Below are 15,665 nucleotides of genomic sequence, written 5' to 3' on the forward strand. Positions count from 1 at the left end.
AGACTGCTTTGAAGCAGGGCAACCCTTTTTCTGTGCATCATACAGTACGAACAAGGAATCCGTCTTTCTGATCTGAGCCGTCCTCTTGACATAAATTTTCAAGGCTCGCACTGCATCCAATGCCTCCGGAAGAGCAGAAGTGTCAGAACCGGACGGAATCACAATATGTTGATTCACGTGAAACGCCGAGACCACATTCGGCAGGAACTGCTGTCTAGTCCTGAGCTCCACTCTATCCTCATAAAAGATCAATTAGGGACTTTTACACAATAAGGCCCCTAAATCTCTATGTACGCCATCTGTGTCACCCCTGTCTGTCTACCCCTCCCCTCAGAATGTAAGCTCTCACGAGTAGGGCCCTCTTCCCTCATGTGCTTATACTTTTCTTACTTTAATAATCCTCAACTGCCCAAATCCCGCAGTTTTTTGGCCACCTGGAGCTTATCTCTATGTCGTTTACTGGTGCAGTTATGCTTAGTTGCCCTGTACTTGTCCTATATTGTCTTCAACTGTAAGTCACTGTTTTCCTGTTTTGATTATGTGCATATGTACTCTGTAATTGGGCGCTGCGGAACCCTTGTGCCGCCATATAAATAAAGGATAATAATAATTCTGAGACGTGTCTAGCAGAAGCCAGGGCCAGTAACATCACCGTCTTCCACGTGAGGTACTTGTCTTCTACCATCATCAGAGGTTCAAACCAGGAGGACTGTAGAAAGCTTAACACCACATCCAAATCCCAAGGTGCCGCAGGCGGCACAAACGGAGGTTGTATGTGAAGCACCCCTTGCAAGAAGGTCTGAACTTCTAGCAGGAGAGCTAACTTCTTCTGGAAGAAGACGGAAAGAGATGAAATCTGGACCTTAATGGATCCAAGACGTAAGCCTTTATCCACTCCAGCCAGCAGGAAATGAAGGAATCTCCCCAAGTGGAATTCCGCGGATGGATATGTGCGTTCCTCGCACTCAGAGACATATCTCCGCCAGATATGATAGTGTTTTGACATCACAGGTTTTCTGGTTTGCACCATAGTGGCAATGACCTTTTTGGAAAGCCCTTTGTGAGCCAAGATGTTCAAATCAACTTCCATGCTGTCAAACGAAGCCGCCGTAAGTCCGGATAGACGAACGGTCCTTGCTGAAGAAGATCTCTTCTTAGCGGCAGAGGCCAAGGGTCCTCTACGGACATGTCCAGAAGAGCCACATACCACGCTCTTCGGGGCCATCCGGGGTAATCAGGATTACCTGCACTCCGTGATGCCTGATCCTCTTGAGTACCCTGGGGATCAATGGAATCGGAGGAAATAGGTAGACCAGCTGGTAAGACCAAGGCATTGTCAGCGCATCCACTGCGCTCGCCTGAGGGTTTCTGGTTCGCAAGAAATAGCAACAAAGGTTTTTGTTGAGGCGAGAGGCCATTGTGTCGATCTGTGGGCAACCCCACCTGTCAATCTGCTGAAACACCTGAGGGTGTAGTCCCCACTCCCCTGGGTGGAGATGGTGGCGACTGGGGAAGTACGCTTCCTAGTTGTCCACCCCTGGAATGAAGATTGCGGATAGTGCTTTTGCATTTCTGTCTGCCCAGAAGAGTATTCTTGACACTTCTCGCATGCAGGCTCTGCTTATTGTCCCTCCTTGTCGATTGATGTACGCCACAGCCGTGGCATTGTCCGACTGAACCTGGATCGCCCGATCCCGGAGTAGAGGGCAGGCCTGAATCAGAGCGTTGCGTGCCACCGTGCCTGCAGCGTGGCGAGCGCAGCGAGCCCGCAAGGGGCTCATTTGCGTTCGCCCAGCTGTCGATATGCCGGCGGTCAGGTTTCCGGCGCTGGTATGCTGGTCGCCGTGACCCCGACCGCCGGCAAACCATACTACACTCGATCGGAAGGAGGGCTTCTTGAGCAGACCACCTGCACTGGAACTGCGCCCTCTGGGTGACAGCTCCCCATCCTCTTAGATTCGTTTCTGTCGTGAGGAGGATCAAATCCTGAATCCCAAAGCAACGCCTTCCAGCAGGTTGGAAGACTGTAGCCACCACAGGAGTGAAATCCTGGCCTGGGGTGACAACTGAATCATCCGGTGCATCTGAAGATGGGAACTGGACCACTTGTTCAGTACATCCAGTTGGAACGGTCTGGCATGAAACCTTCCGGACTGTATCTCCTCGTATGAGGCCACCAGCTTTCCCAACAATTTTATGCAAAGATGAATGGAAACTCGAGCAGGTCGGAGCACCATGCGAACCATTTCTTGAAGTGTTCTCAATTTTTCCTCTGGGAGGAACACTTTCTGTGCTACCGTATCCAGGAGCATCCCCAGAAACAGGATCTGCTGAGACTGTTCCAGGTGGGACTTCTGCAGATTGAGAATCCACCCATGGTGAGACAGAAGTTGGACAGTGCGATCTATATGGAGCAATAGAAGCTCACTGGAACTCTCTTTTATCAGGAGATAGTCCAGGAATGGAATTACGTTGACCCCCTGGACCCTGAGCTGAATCATTATTTCAGAAATCACCTTCGGGAACACCCTCGGAGCTGTAGACAGACCGAAGGGTAACGCCTGAAACTGGTAGTGATCGTTCAAGTAGGGCGAACCGCAGATAGGCCTGATGAGGCCAAATTGGTATATGGAGGTAAGCGTCCTTGATATCCAGGGACACTAGGAATTCCCGTTGTTCCAGGCCTGCGATCACTGCTCTCAAAGATACCATCTTGAACTTGAAAACCTTCAGGTAAACATTCAAGGATTTCAGATTCAGAATGGGTCTCACAGACCAGTCTGGTTTTGGTACTACGAATAGACTGGAGTAGTAACCCTGTCCTCGTTGTTGTAGGGGTACTGGAACAATGACCTGGGACTGGACCAGCTTTTTTACGGCCAGTAGTAGCGTACCACGCATATTTTCCAAAGCTGGTAAGCCTGATTTGAAAAATCGTTGGGGAGGAGCACCGTCGAACGCCAGCTTGTAACCCTGAGAGACAAGGTCCCTTAATCAAGCATCTTGGCAGGAACTGTCCCAGATGTGGCTGTAGTGACGTAACCAAGCTCCCACCATGAGATACCCTCAGGGTGGGTGGGCACCATCATGCTGAAGTCTTTGCGAAAGCAGAACTGGTGTCCTGGTCCTGAGATACGGCAACGGCTGGTTTCTTAGGTTTACCTCTGCAGCCTCTAGTTGTGTCGGAGGCCCCCCTGGCCCTAGTGCGAAATCTGTAGGACCGAAAGGACTGAGTAGACGGTCCCGGGTAGGTACGCCTAGCAGGCGGAGCTCCCGAAGGGAGAAACGTGGATTTCCCAGCAGTAGCTTTGGAAATCCATGTGTCCAATTCACCTCCAAAGAGCCATTCACCGTGAAGGGAAGAGATTCCACATTACGTTTGGAGTCAGCATCAGCAATCCACTGACGCAACCATATGGCTCTGTGCGCAGACACAGCCATAGCCGTGGTCCTAGCATTAATATTGCCAATCTCTTTAAGGGAGTCACAGAGGACTCTTGTCGTGTCCAGAATGTGTTTTAGGAAAGTTACCAAAGTAACTAAGGTCATATAACCCGAAAGACTTTCCTGAATTTGAGTAGCCCAGGAATGAATTGCATGTGTCATTCAGCAACCTGCAATGACCGGTCTTTGAGCTACACCTGCAGCAGTGTAGATAGATTTCAGAGTGGTCTCAATTTTCCAATCTGCCGGGTCCTTTACCGTAAAGGAGCCCGGAGCAGGGAGTACCGCCTTTTTAGAAAGGTGAGAGACTGAGACGCCTACTGCTGGAGACTTTTCCCAGAATTTCCTGCCTTCAGGAAAAAATGGGAATGTATGCAAAAACCGTTTGGACACCTGATATTTCTTATCTGGATTCTTCCAGGTTATTTTAAATAAATCATCCAATTCCTTGGAGTCAGGAAATGTGACCGTCAGTTTGTCTTGTGGGAGGAAAAATGACTGCTGATTATTAGCATCCTCCAGGGGGAGCTTTAACACATCCTGAATAGCCAAACTGAGGGGTTCAATACACAGTGTAGGGGTGGAATACCCGTTTATGGGGTCCACATCATCCTGTATATCATCATCAGTATCTGACAGAAGGGCAGGTAAAGCACGTTTTTGTGGACCTGTAGTGGGAAGGGGGGGGATGTTTAGCAGCTAGATTTTTCACTGCTTGTTGCAGTTCCGAGTCTTATTGGCATTTGCAGTGAGTTGAGATGACATATCAGACATCATAGTTTTTATTGCCCCCAGCCAGGAAGGCTCTTGACTCTCCCCCACATTATCAGCATTTTGTGATGACTGACTACACTGCTCACATGAAATTGAGCCAGATGAGCTAGTGGGAAAATCTAGCATTACACACACCGCATAACATCTGTTTTACCATTGTGAAAAAGAAAAACAAGTATAATACACATACAACACAGCCTGAAATACAATACCAGCCTGCACTATTGCATGTGAGAGGAGACACAGGAGAGAGGACACCAGCGCACCCAACGCTGCACAGTCCCATTGAGGCTGTCAGTGTTTCACATAAACATATAAACACAGTGAGACTGTCTTTGAAATTCCCTCAGTGGGATGATGTTTGTGCACAATATAGCATCTCTTCCCCTCTACACCTGGTACCAGTGATCCAGCGTGTGACCGTGCTGTGTGAAGCTGCTGCTTATGCAGAGGAAGGCGCCAAAACGCTGCTAAGCCCGCTCTGATGTAGCTCCGCCCCCTCCCGCCATGGAGCCTGGAGCTACTGTGTAATCTTTATACTGGCCATATCTTCTAAGTGTTTGTAGCCTCACATAAATGCTTGGTACAAGGTATATTAGCCAGTCTCACGGAGGGGCCACAGCGGGTCCCCCCCCAGGAGGGACCCGTACGCCTCACCCGCGCTTCTGCCAAACAGTGAACCGGGGGACCCCCTAGCTGGGCCCCCGGTTTGTACTCACCACTGATTTCACCTTCAGGCAGAGTTAGGGGTGTGCGGAATGCCTTGCTGAACAAACAGCCCCTCAGGACTGTAGTCCTGCCAGCGGGGAAGCGGCTCTGCACCTCAAGAGGCCGGTGACCGCCCCCCCCCCCCCCAACTCACATGGCGCAGGTATGCTGTTGCCCAAACAGCATCCCGAAAGAAATAAAAGTTTAAAAGAATTTGAAGAAAAACTCTGGAGCTTGCAGAGTGCGCATTCTCTCCTGATGGCACTTTTTTCTAAACTGAGCTGTAGGAGGAGGCATAGAGGGGAGGAAGTTGAAGAAATTTAAAGTGCACTGGCTCCTTTGGACCTGTCTGTATCCTATCATACTAATCTGTCCTCAATATCCCTTATGGATGCTAGAGAAAAGGGATAAACGTATAGGGGTGAGCTACAACGGGATACAATTAAGGGGCACAGTCTACAAAGGGACAAACGTAAGGGAAGCATACTACAAAAGGGACAAATGTCGGGGAAGGGGCCCACTCTGGTGTGACATATGACATGGCGGAAAGGGGGTGGGATATGCTACAAAGAGACAACTGTATTGTGAATGCGCTTCCAAGGGATAAATATAAGGGAAGTGAACTCCCAAGGGATAAACACTTCCAAGTAATGAATGTAAATGCTGTGCAGTGCACAGGTTGAATGAAGAGGTGAGTAGATGAAGGTATTATGTTTAGAAAAAACAGAGATTAAGACTTCAAGGTAAATTTTTAGAATACTTACTAATTTTCACTTTATAAATTCACATGAATCTTACATTATAGTCACTACATATGGAAATGTTACTATAAATCGATAGGTACAGTAATAACACCTTCATCCATTAAAAAAATAAAATTCACTTGCCTCTTCAAATGTTAGGTATGTAAGTTCTGAGAAGCAAGAGAATTACAAAAGGAAACGCATACTAGTTCTAAGACAGGACCAGTAAAGTCATATAGAACTATTGTATGATACAAAGTAAACATAACAATCCATTTTATTAAGTTTATTCCATACTCACAATTTCCGCTCTTTGCTTCTGTGTCCCTGATTCTTCCAAAGCTTGAGACAGCTGCGTCTAGGACATTAACAGAAAGAGCACATCAGGAGATCCCCATAGTATCTAGGTGAGCACATATCAAACATACAACACCTAGACCAATTGTAACATATGGATCAGGGGACCTACAGCCTAACGCCCCCATTACAGAGCAGAAAATGGCAGAGCAAAGGACCAACCAAACCAACGCACAATGAGCTACGCTTTTCTTTATTTTCAATTACTAATCTTTAATAAGCCATATTTCCATCAATGTGGTATCATCATCTCGAAAGCCATATTGTATAAGATCAAGTGGGAAAAAATAAATAGGTCTGCCAAAAATAGAACATTAATTAAAAAAATAAAATCATTAGAAAGGGGATTAAAACCATTTAACATCCATTATGTTAGTTAGACAAAACAACCATCTTATCGGAAGACTCATTGTACAAATGTTTCTAGGTGTATTTACTTCTTCCCATCGAGGTTTTATTGTAAAGATTGATAAGCTCACATATAAATAAGTGCCGCAGCAAATTCATTTTCATTACTGTGCATTTAACTAGTCAATTTATCTTTTAAGTAGGATTCGGAATGCCGGAAGATTTTGGTCTAATGAGGATTCTGAACTGCACATAAAAGAAGCGGCTTCTATCGATATGGAAGGAAACAAAAACAGTTTTGGGCCAATTACCAAGCCTCTGAAATATTCAGAAATACATTTGAAGTCTGCTTTATTTGAACGTTAATTTCTGGCATTAGACAATAAGAGCTTAGAAAGCGTTATCAAGAGTTTCAGTTGAGAATATTTTCATTATGTATTCCCAGTTTATCTAAACCTCCCTCGCAGCTAATTCTAATAAAGCAAAGGAACACTAACACAAGTACTAATATATACAATTATCAGCAACTGGCACAGTAAGTCTATAGGATGCAAATAAAGGGACTGTAAACTTGTCAAAAATTTGGTGCGTCACAGAAAAGTAGATCCCATTAAATGTCTGAATTAGAGCTCCAACACAGAAAACTAACTGAAATCTGCAGCAGGAAAGAGTATGCCAGGTCTATTCCATGTCCTCATTTGATGGCTTGGATCAAAAAATAAACTGCATGGTAAGTAGCAAAGTATTTTGCATTTTTTTTTCTTTCATATAATACTTTTGTGAAACTAGGTAAAACAGGTAAAACTAGGGAAAACATTTCCATTTTCTTTTATTTCTCTTTGCTCCAAGAACCATACATATGGTACTGAAACGTCTGCACAGAAAGTCACTATCACTCTTACAAGCAAATACAGAACAGAGGGATGCAACCTAACGGATATGAGTTGTCACACATCTATCCATTTGTTGTATTTAGTTACATTAAATGTGGGGGGCTTTTTGAGCAACAATTACATTGATGTTAAATTAAATGCAAAAACACGGTCTCTTACTCTTGTTTCCTGCCCTCACAGCAACTAACCCACCAATTTCCCACTCCCCTCAACTTTAGCCTCACAGTTCCCCTTCTGCTTCACTGTTCATATTACAGCACCCCCCCACCAGTGTTTATCTCACAGCATTCCTACAGACCCCTTCACTGTCTACCTCACAGTACTCTCCCTAGTCCCTTCAATGCCCCACCTCACAGTCATTCTCCACTCCCACAACAGCTTAAATGTCCACCTCACAGCACTCTCTCCGGCCCCCAGCAACTTCAATCTTCAACCCACAGCACCAGAAGTAGACATTTTGGTGCCCTATGACAGAAAGAGCATTGGTGCCCCCCTCCATATATTTTAAATAGGGACAGCCCCTCCCTCTCCACCCCCAAAAAAGTGTGTGTTCATGTTTGAAAGTGGCGTGGTTGCTTTAATACCCCCAATTCACATTGCTGCCTCTTATTTACATTACACTACACAGTAGTGTTCCTTATACACACACACAGTAGTGATGCACCTTACACATTCCACACAGAAGCAGTGCACCTTACACATTATGCCCACACAGTACTAATGCCCCTTACACATGATGACCACACAGAACCCCATCCTCCTTTGTACATTATGCCACATGGTAGACCACCACCCCTTACACATTATGATACGGTTGGTTCTATATCGGAGGGGCTGAAGGGACCTTGTGACGTATTGAGGGGAGGAGCTACGTCACCAGGGGGAGGAGCTACGGGCGAACAGGGTACCCGAAAAGTACGCTCACCACGCTTCGGGCACGGTGGCTCGCTTCGCTCACCACCTAATTACTAAAGGTAATAGTTGGTGGCGTGGATAGTAGAGGAACTATCCCGCTGGCCTAGCACCTCCCCCTTGCGTCGTAACTCCTCCCCCTTACGGAAAAGGTCCCTTAGCCCACTTGATTCTAGCATCTACCATTATGATACACACATAGTAAACCTCCAAATTACATTATGCCAAATGGTAGAACTCCCCTCCCCCCTCCCTTTACACATTAAGCCACACACCCACAGTAGAAAATATCCCCCTCCTGGCTCTCTCTCTTCTAAATTAATTACTTTAATCACTTACACTAACTGCCCAGCCGTACACAGGTGATAGCTCCTCACAAGCCCAAGTATGTCACTTTTGAAGCATTGAGAGGAGAGTGATGATGACATCTCTCCCATTCCCTGCAAACACTGTAAAACTAGTAGCAATGAATGAGCCAGGCACACCACTATTATACATTGTAGCGGGCAGTGCAGCGGCACACACAGTGGGGATCATGGGTGGATGGAGCCAGTTCCGCCCAAAGGGCATATGTGCTATGTGCAAGGCATTGACCGCACCACTATAGTTATGGCCCCGCATGGCACTCCCAATGACCCTTTCACGGCACTACCACTTCCCTTAAATGTCCATCCTACTGCACTCCTTTCTCCCACCTTTAACTTGGCAGCAAAATTACCTGATTTACTTTAGTGTGTTTCTATTGCTGTTCCTTCCTATTGCTTGACAGCAGCTGCCATCAGACTAGGAAAAGGAGCTAAGAGAGGCAGACCTGTCACCTGCTGGAATACTCTGATTGTAATTATAGCACACTGCACAGTGAGAATGGACGGGACGGTGTATCCGCAGCAGCTGATGTTCTACCTGCTGCCCATCCCCCCACCTGCAGCCAGTCACATATATGCAGAGCTCGGCCGCGAGTGGTCCTGTAAAACTAAAAGTGCACTGGCCCGGGGCACACTTGGCACCCTGACGCTCATCTCAGACTGCCACTGTTGATGCAAGAAATTTCTTTGTGTCACAGCACTTACAGTGCCTCTAAGCCTTGAGTTGCGACCTAGCTTATGGGTACAGGTTTCACCTTGCAAAGAATATTCCCCTTTGTGCCACTTCGGATAACAAGCTGTGCTGAGAGTTGTAGTGTTATTTGCTTTTGCATACACCATATTGTACTGTTACACCAACTAATGTGTTATTCTTGCCCTCTGTATGGCGCTGTGGACCAAAGTTTAATAATATATTGTACGTGAAGAAAGCTATATTACCTTACCTTTGATTGGGATGCACATTACTATTTATGGTAGGCAATCTTTGGTCACTCTTCTGCACACCTCTTTTAGGTGTAAGGAGAAATGAGTGGGGATACTGGTCGCAACTGTTACGGTGGTACACTGATTACATCAGTAAGAATTTAAGCCTACCTCCAAAAATATTATATACTGTTAAGTGAAGACTTCGAAACCTTTGACATAAGACAGTGTGTCAGCACACATATGTACGACACAGGACTACATTTGTATATATAGGGTTAAGTATGGGTGACCGGCAGTTGGTAGATCGCTGGTCTCCATACCGACGCCGGGATCCCAGTGTTTAGAATGTCGTGGGGGGGGGGGCAAGCAGAATGAAACCCCTTGTGGGATCACCGCGCTCACCACGCAGCGGGCTCGGTGGCTTGCTGTGTTCGCCATAGGTTCTATTCCCACTATATGGGTTTTGTGGACACCCGCGAGTGAGAACAGACCCTGTCGGCATGCCGACTGTTAGGCTTTCCACCAGGCGGGATTCGGGCGTCTGTATAGTGGCCAGTCACATAACCACATCCCCTACCAACTACCCCTGTTTAAGGAGGAGAGTAAAGATTTTAAAAGTGGCAGTTCTGTAGCATTTTTAGGAGATGGGAAGTGGGAATACAAATATATTATATTTTATATGACACTTTGAAATAAAAGGTAATATTTGTGTTTGCTACATATATTGGGGGTCATTCCGAGTTGTACGCTCGTTATTTTTTTTTCGCAACGGAGCGATTAGTCGCTAATGCGCATGCGCAATTGTCCGCAGTGCGACTGCGCCAAGTAAATTTGCTATGCAGTTAGGTATTTTACTCACAGCATTACGAGGTTTTTTCTTCGTTCTGGTGATCATAATGTGATTGACAGGAAGTGGGTGTTTCTGGGCGGAAACTGGCCGTTTTATGGGAGTGTGTGAAAAAACGCTACCGTTTCTGGGAAAAACGCGGGAGTGGCTGGAGAAACGGAGGAGTGTCTGGGCGAACGCTGGGTGTGTTTGGGACGTCAAACCAGGAACGAAACTGACTGAACTGATCGCAGATGCCGAGTAAGTCTGGAGCTACTCAGAAACTGCTAAGAAGTGTCTATTCGCAATTCTGCTAATCTTTCGTTCGCAATTTTGATAAGCTAAGATTCACTCCCAGTAGGCGGCGGCTTAGCGTGTGCAAAGCTGCTAAAAGCAGCTTGCGAGCGAACAACTCAGAATGACCCCCATTGAGCGTTTCCTCGCACTATTTAACATAGGTGTGTCCTGGAATCCAAATGAGCAGGGCAGAAGGGTCTCAGCCACTATTACATTTAGATCAGTGATGTGCATTACCACTGGGACAAACATACATTTTTCATGGATTTTAAGCAGCATTCTTTTTAACAAAGTGGAATCCAAGCTAACGCATGAAAAATGCATAGGAAACACATGCATTACGAGGAGAGAGAGACTGATGAGAAAGAGCAGAGGTGCTAAAAGGACGAAGATATAGTAGAGAACAGAGAGGAGGAAACAGCATGAAACCATATACAAGAAGAAAGGTTGCAGGACTGCCCATAAATAAAGATTTGCTTATCTGAGAAGGTTACAGTAATCTCTTCAACATTCCAGTGGCAAGCTTTATATTTTTAAGCTACCCAAATAAACAATGAACCAGTCTCCTCAATACAGAAATACAAAGCCATTTTGTCTACCCGGAAAAAGACTAACAAGAAAAACAAACAGTATTAGTGTTATGGACCTCACTCCCAAGAACAGAAAACAGTAGTTGCAAAGTACACAAGTCAAGTTAAAATATAAAACATAATTTTTCTTAATGACTAATAAAATCATAGAAAACCTCACAAAACAAACACATAAAAACAAAAGAAAGAAAATAGTTTAAAACAAAAGAAAGAAATAGTCAGGGGTTATATGTCACAATATGAAGAGGCTCAATGCTTACTTATACCACATGGTATTGAGTAAATCACTAATACCCCTTTCACATCGCACTAAAAACCCGGTATCGACACGGCATATTGCCGTGTCGAAACGGGTCAGTGTGCGATGTGAAAGCTCCTTTTCAGAATCAGCGGGTCGCCTGACCCGGTAATTCAACCCGGTAAAAAAGAAGGGTTATTAGGTTGATTACCGGGTCAGGCGCAGTGTGAATGGGAGCCGTTCCGATGCGACACGGCTCCCATTCACAGCATAGGGAGAGGCGGCGCAGGAGATGAGCTCATCTCCCAGCGCCGCCTCCACCCTCGCCCCTGCTGCGCCCTCCGCTGCTATGGCAACCGACCCGGTATATTGCCGGGTCGGAAAGCCAGCAACGGAGCGCAAATGCCGGATCCCACCCGGTAAGTACACGTTTCTCTTACCGGGTAGGATCCGGCATTTGCGATCTGAATGCAGCATAACCTAAATAACATGCACAATTGGATTATACATGATTTATAGAGCCACTAATCAAGGCTACAATAGTCTGATGTCTACATACCATATATTATACAAGTTACCAGTCCATCAAAATGACGGAACATCGTAACAGTAATGTCAGCATCGGCGGCTCTGTGCTCCCAAATAGAGCAACACTTTAATTGCTCTGTCGAGCACAATCTAGTAGAGGTTAGTAGCAGCGTTAGCATTTTATTATATAGGATGGTCATTGCCATTTCTTGTGGTGGGCGAGCTATGCGACCGTACGGGGTGCCCGCCGTGGCACTTTAGGTCCCCTATCCTGCTCCCCCTACTCCCTAGTAGTCGCTTAGGGGGAGGCAGAGTTTCGCGGAATGATACGGGTGCGTCATTACGTCACGATGCAACCGCATCATTCCACGAAACTCCGCCACCCTAGCAGAGTATTACCCTTGGCAACAAGCAAGGATCCAAGAGCATGAAAACCCTGGCAACAAGCGTGACACCCAGCATGTGAAACCCCTGGTAACGAGCATGACACCCCTGGCAACAAGCAGGTAATTTAAAAGTAATTAGAAGCTTTACTGTAGGGCATAATGTATCACGGGCATTGCGGTGTATGGCATTATATGGAGCAACGGGCATTACTGTGTGGGGCTTAATAAGGTGGAATGTTTTTCTATTTCCAGGTGGCTGAGGTCTGTTGTTGCAGGGTCACAAACTAGGGTGTAAGGTAGTCTTTTCCTGCGAGACTTTACTTTAGTGAAGCCACGCCCATTTAGTGAGGTCACGCCCCCTCAGCACAAAATAGCGTTTTTTTAATGTCTATTGGGGGGGGGGGGGGGGCATTTTTTAATGTCTATTGGGGGGTTGTTTTGTAGGAATTTCTATGATTTTATTTATCATTAATAAAAGTTATGTTTTATATTTTAACTTGACCTGTGCAACTTATAGCTACCCTTTTTCTGCTCTCTGGAGTGTACACACTATGATAGTAAGTGGCATCTCTTCATATCCGAATTGAACAACATTGAAGAGAGTATCAAGATAATCTGTGCAGTTGTTCTTTTTCTATAGTACTGTACATATCAAGTCTTTCACTTTGCCGGGGAACGTCCTGCCCCCTAGGTCATCTAGTGGATACGGGGTGACACCGCAAAGCATAGTAAAAATTGGATGGTTTCTTACGGTCTCAATCTCCCCAAAGAAATTTACAGTTTTTAAGGGTGCATCTAGTTTTAGAACGTGGCACAACCTATTTTGCAATCATTACTATGAGCTCTCAGTACAAAACACTGCTTTGTTATAAGCGCATTGACAAAATGTCCCATCTAGATGTGTTTGCAAGACCTCAAGGGTTTAGTGCAGATTTATTATCAGTGTTTTCAGTGGCTCTGCAGCGAGCAGGCGCAGTGCAGAAATGAAACATTTAGTACATAGCAAATTAGAGTTACAGGTCTGATTTGTGATGCAGATTTGTAATGGCGAATCGCTATTCTTAACATGTTCTCTTCCAGCGCTCACAAGTGTTTACTGGCCATTTTAATGCAGATGCAAATGTGCAATTAGTAAGCAATCAAACCCAGGCAGTGTCTGTCTTACTGGACTATCGATGTACATTTAGGACAAGCATTCCAAGGCACAATTCACCTTGTCAGATCAGATCATTAACATAAAGCGACATCAACATGCTAATCGACCTGCCTAAAAATACAATAATCAATTTTGATTGAGCTGGAAATGTAACCAATACATACCACTTGATGTGTCTGGTTTATTAAAGTGCTACATGATAAATACTTCCTAAAATATCTCTCTACATGTATAATTACAAGAGGCTTTGGCAATAGAAAAATAAAGTATAGGCTGAAAAGATGGGGGTCATTGCTACACATTTATGAAAGAGGCAAAAACAGCGGCAATTTAAAGGTTTAATCCATCCTTCTAATAAAATCTTTTAACATTCAAGCTCCTCCTTTACCTTGAACTATGGGAGTCTCTCCTAAAGGGACACCATCTCTATGCTGCTCATGGGCTCACAAGGTCATGGGTTCGATTAACAACTTGGCCCTGACTGTGTGGAGATTGTATATTCTCCCTGTACTTGTGTGGGTTTCCCCCGGGTACTCCAGTTTCCTCCCACAATCCAAAAATATACTGGTGGGTTAATTGGCTTCCAACAAACAATTAACCCTAGTATGTAAGTGTGTATGTACATGGGCAGACTAGATGGGTCAAGCGGTTCTTATCGGTCTTCAAATTCTATGTTCCTATAGGACCATTGAATCCATAGTCTGAAGCAGACAAATGACATAAGCATAAAGTTGAGGACTTTGCTTGGGGAGGCCCAATGAAAACATGACCTCAATTATGCAGTGCAAGACCCAAGCACACTTCTCAACATAAAGGTGGAAGCAGGGCCGCCCTCAGGGTGGGGTTCCCGGGACTGGCCCTGACAGAACGAGAGGCATGCCAATGGATGTGTAGATGGATCACTGTGGCGTGGGGTCCCAGGTCGGGAAGCCTGGTACTAAGAAATAAAAAAAAAAAATTATAGTTTTTTTTTAATCATTATTAATAATAAAAGGCGCGCGTAACAAAAAACATGTGCCATACAGCTGTCAGATACAGGGGCAACATCCATAAGACACAAGAGAAGGTAAGAGGTTGCAGGGACTGGAGCTGGGATACAGATGGGGGGGGCTGGAGAGACAGAAGGGGGGGCTGGAGATGGAGAGAGAGAAGGGGAGGGGGGGGGCTGGAGCTGGAGAGACAGAAGAAGTGGAGGGGGGGCTGGAGCTGGAGAGACAGAAGGGGGGGGGCTGGAGCTGGAGAGACAGAAGGGGGGGCTGGAGAGACAGGAGAAGGGCTGGAGCTGGAGAGACAGAAGGGGGGGGGCTGCAGAAACATGTGAGATGAGGCTGAAGAGAACTGAGGGAAAGTGACGAAAAAGTATTCTCAACTGGCATGATTACTGGTCCTATCTGCTTTGCAACCCCCCCAGCTGTGTTACTGCACATACAGAGGTGGAGTAGGAAGGATGGGGGCGGCACCATAGCCTAAATCACCTTCGGATGTGTGGAGGGGGAAGGGGGGCCTCAAGTCTACACAAATCATTATTTTTAGTTACAGTATGCCATCAGTGAACTCATCACAAGGCTAATATATATATATATATATATATATATATATATATATATATATATATAAAATATATTAAAATAAATAATATCATCACCTACTCAAGATGTCCTACTCTAACATACCCACTACTGTCATATTTGGATAGGAGACCATATTGTTTGAACAGAAAAAATCTAGAAGCAAGAGTTGCAGTTACCACATTGATCCTAAGCATGCATCACATTTATTTCTGGCTCAGTCAGCACAGAGTAAAGACAAATTGCTGCTATTTCCCATAACAGCACAACTGCTGCAATTTTCCCTGGTGGGCGAGTTGTGGAAATCGGGAATATTAAAAAAGTTTAAAATCTCAATTCCCCAATCATTAACAGTCGGGATCGGTAAATCTGGGATAGAAATAATAGGATTACAGTACCTACCGGTAAATCCTTTTCTCCTAGTCCGTAGAGGATGCTGGGGACTCCAAAAGGACCATGGGGTATAGATGGATCCGCAGGAGCCTGGGCACACTATAAAGACTCAAACTGGGTGTGAACTGGCTCCTCCCTCTATGCCCCTCCTCCAGACCTCAGTTAGAAAACTTGGCCCAGGAGAGATGGACATTTCGAGGAAAGAATTTATA

The 15,665-nt window shown here is 45.5% G+C and overlaps 1 protein-coding gene across 5 annotated transcripts in view; it reads right to left on the minus strand.

Annotated features, from left to right (window-relative positions):
• Positions 1 to 15,665, minus strand: part of MAD1L1 (mitotic arrest deficient 1 like 1) — a 1,517,492-nt gene that overhangs the window by 778,889 nt on the left and 722,938 nt on the right. For all 5 annotated transcript variants that reach the window (XM_063934609.1, XM_063934611.1, XM_063934608.1 and 2 more), the window contains exon 13: positions 5,971 to 6,027. In XM_063934609.1, coding sequence (XP_063790679.1) covers positions 5,971 to 6,027 — 57 coding nt within the window. The remainder of the gene's footprint in view (positions 1 to 5,970; positions 6,028 to 15,665) is intronic.

This window comes from Pseudophryne corroboree, chromosome 7, assembly GCF_028390025.1.
Source record: "Pseudophryne corroboree isolate aPseCor3 chromosome 7, aPseCor3.hap2, whole genome shotgun sequence".
In the NCBI taxonomy this organism is placed as follows: Eukaryota; Metazoa; Chordata; class Amphibia; order Anura; family Myobatrachidae; genus Pseudophryne; species Pseudophryne corroboree.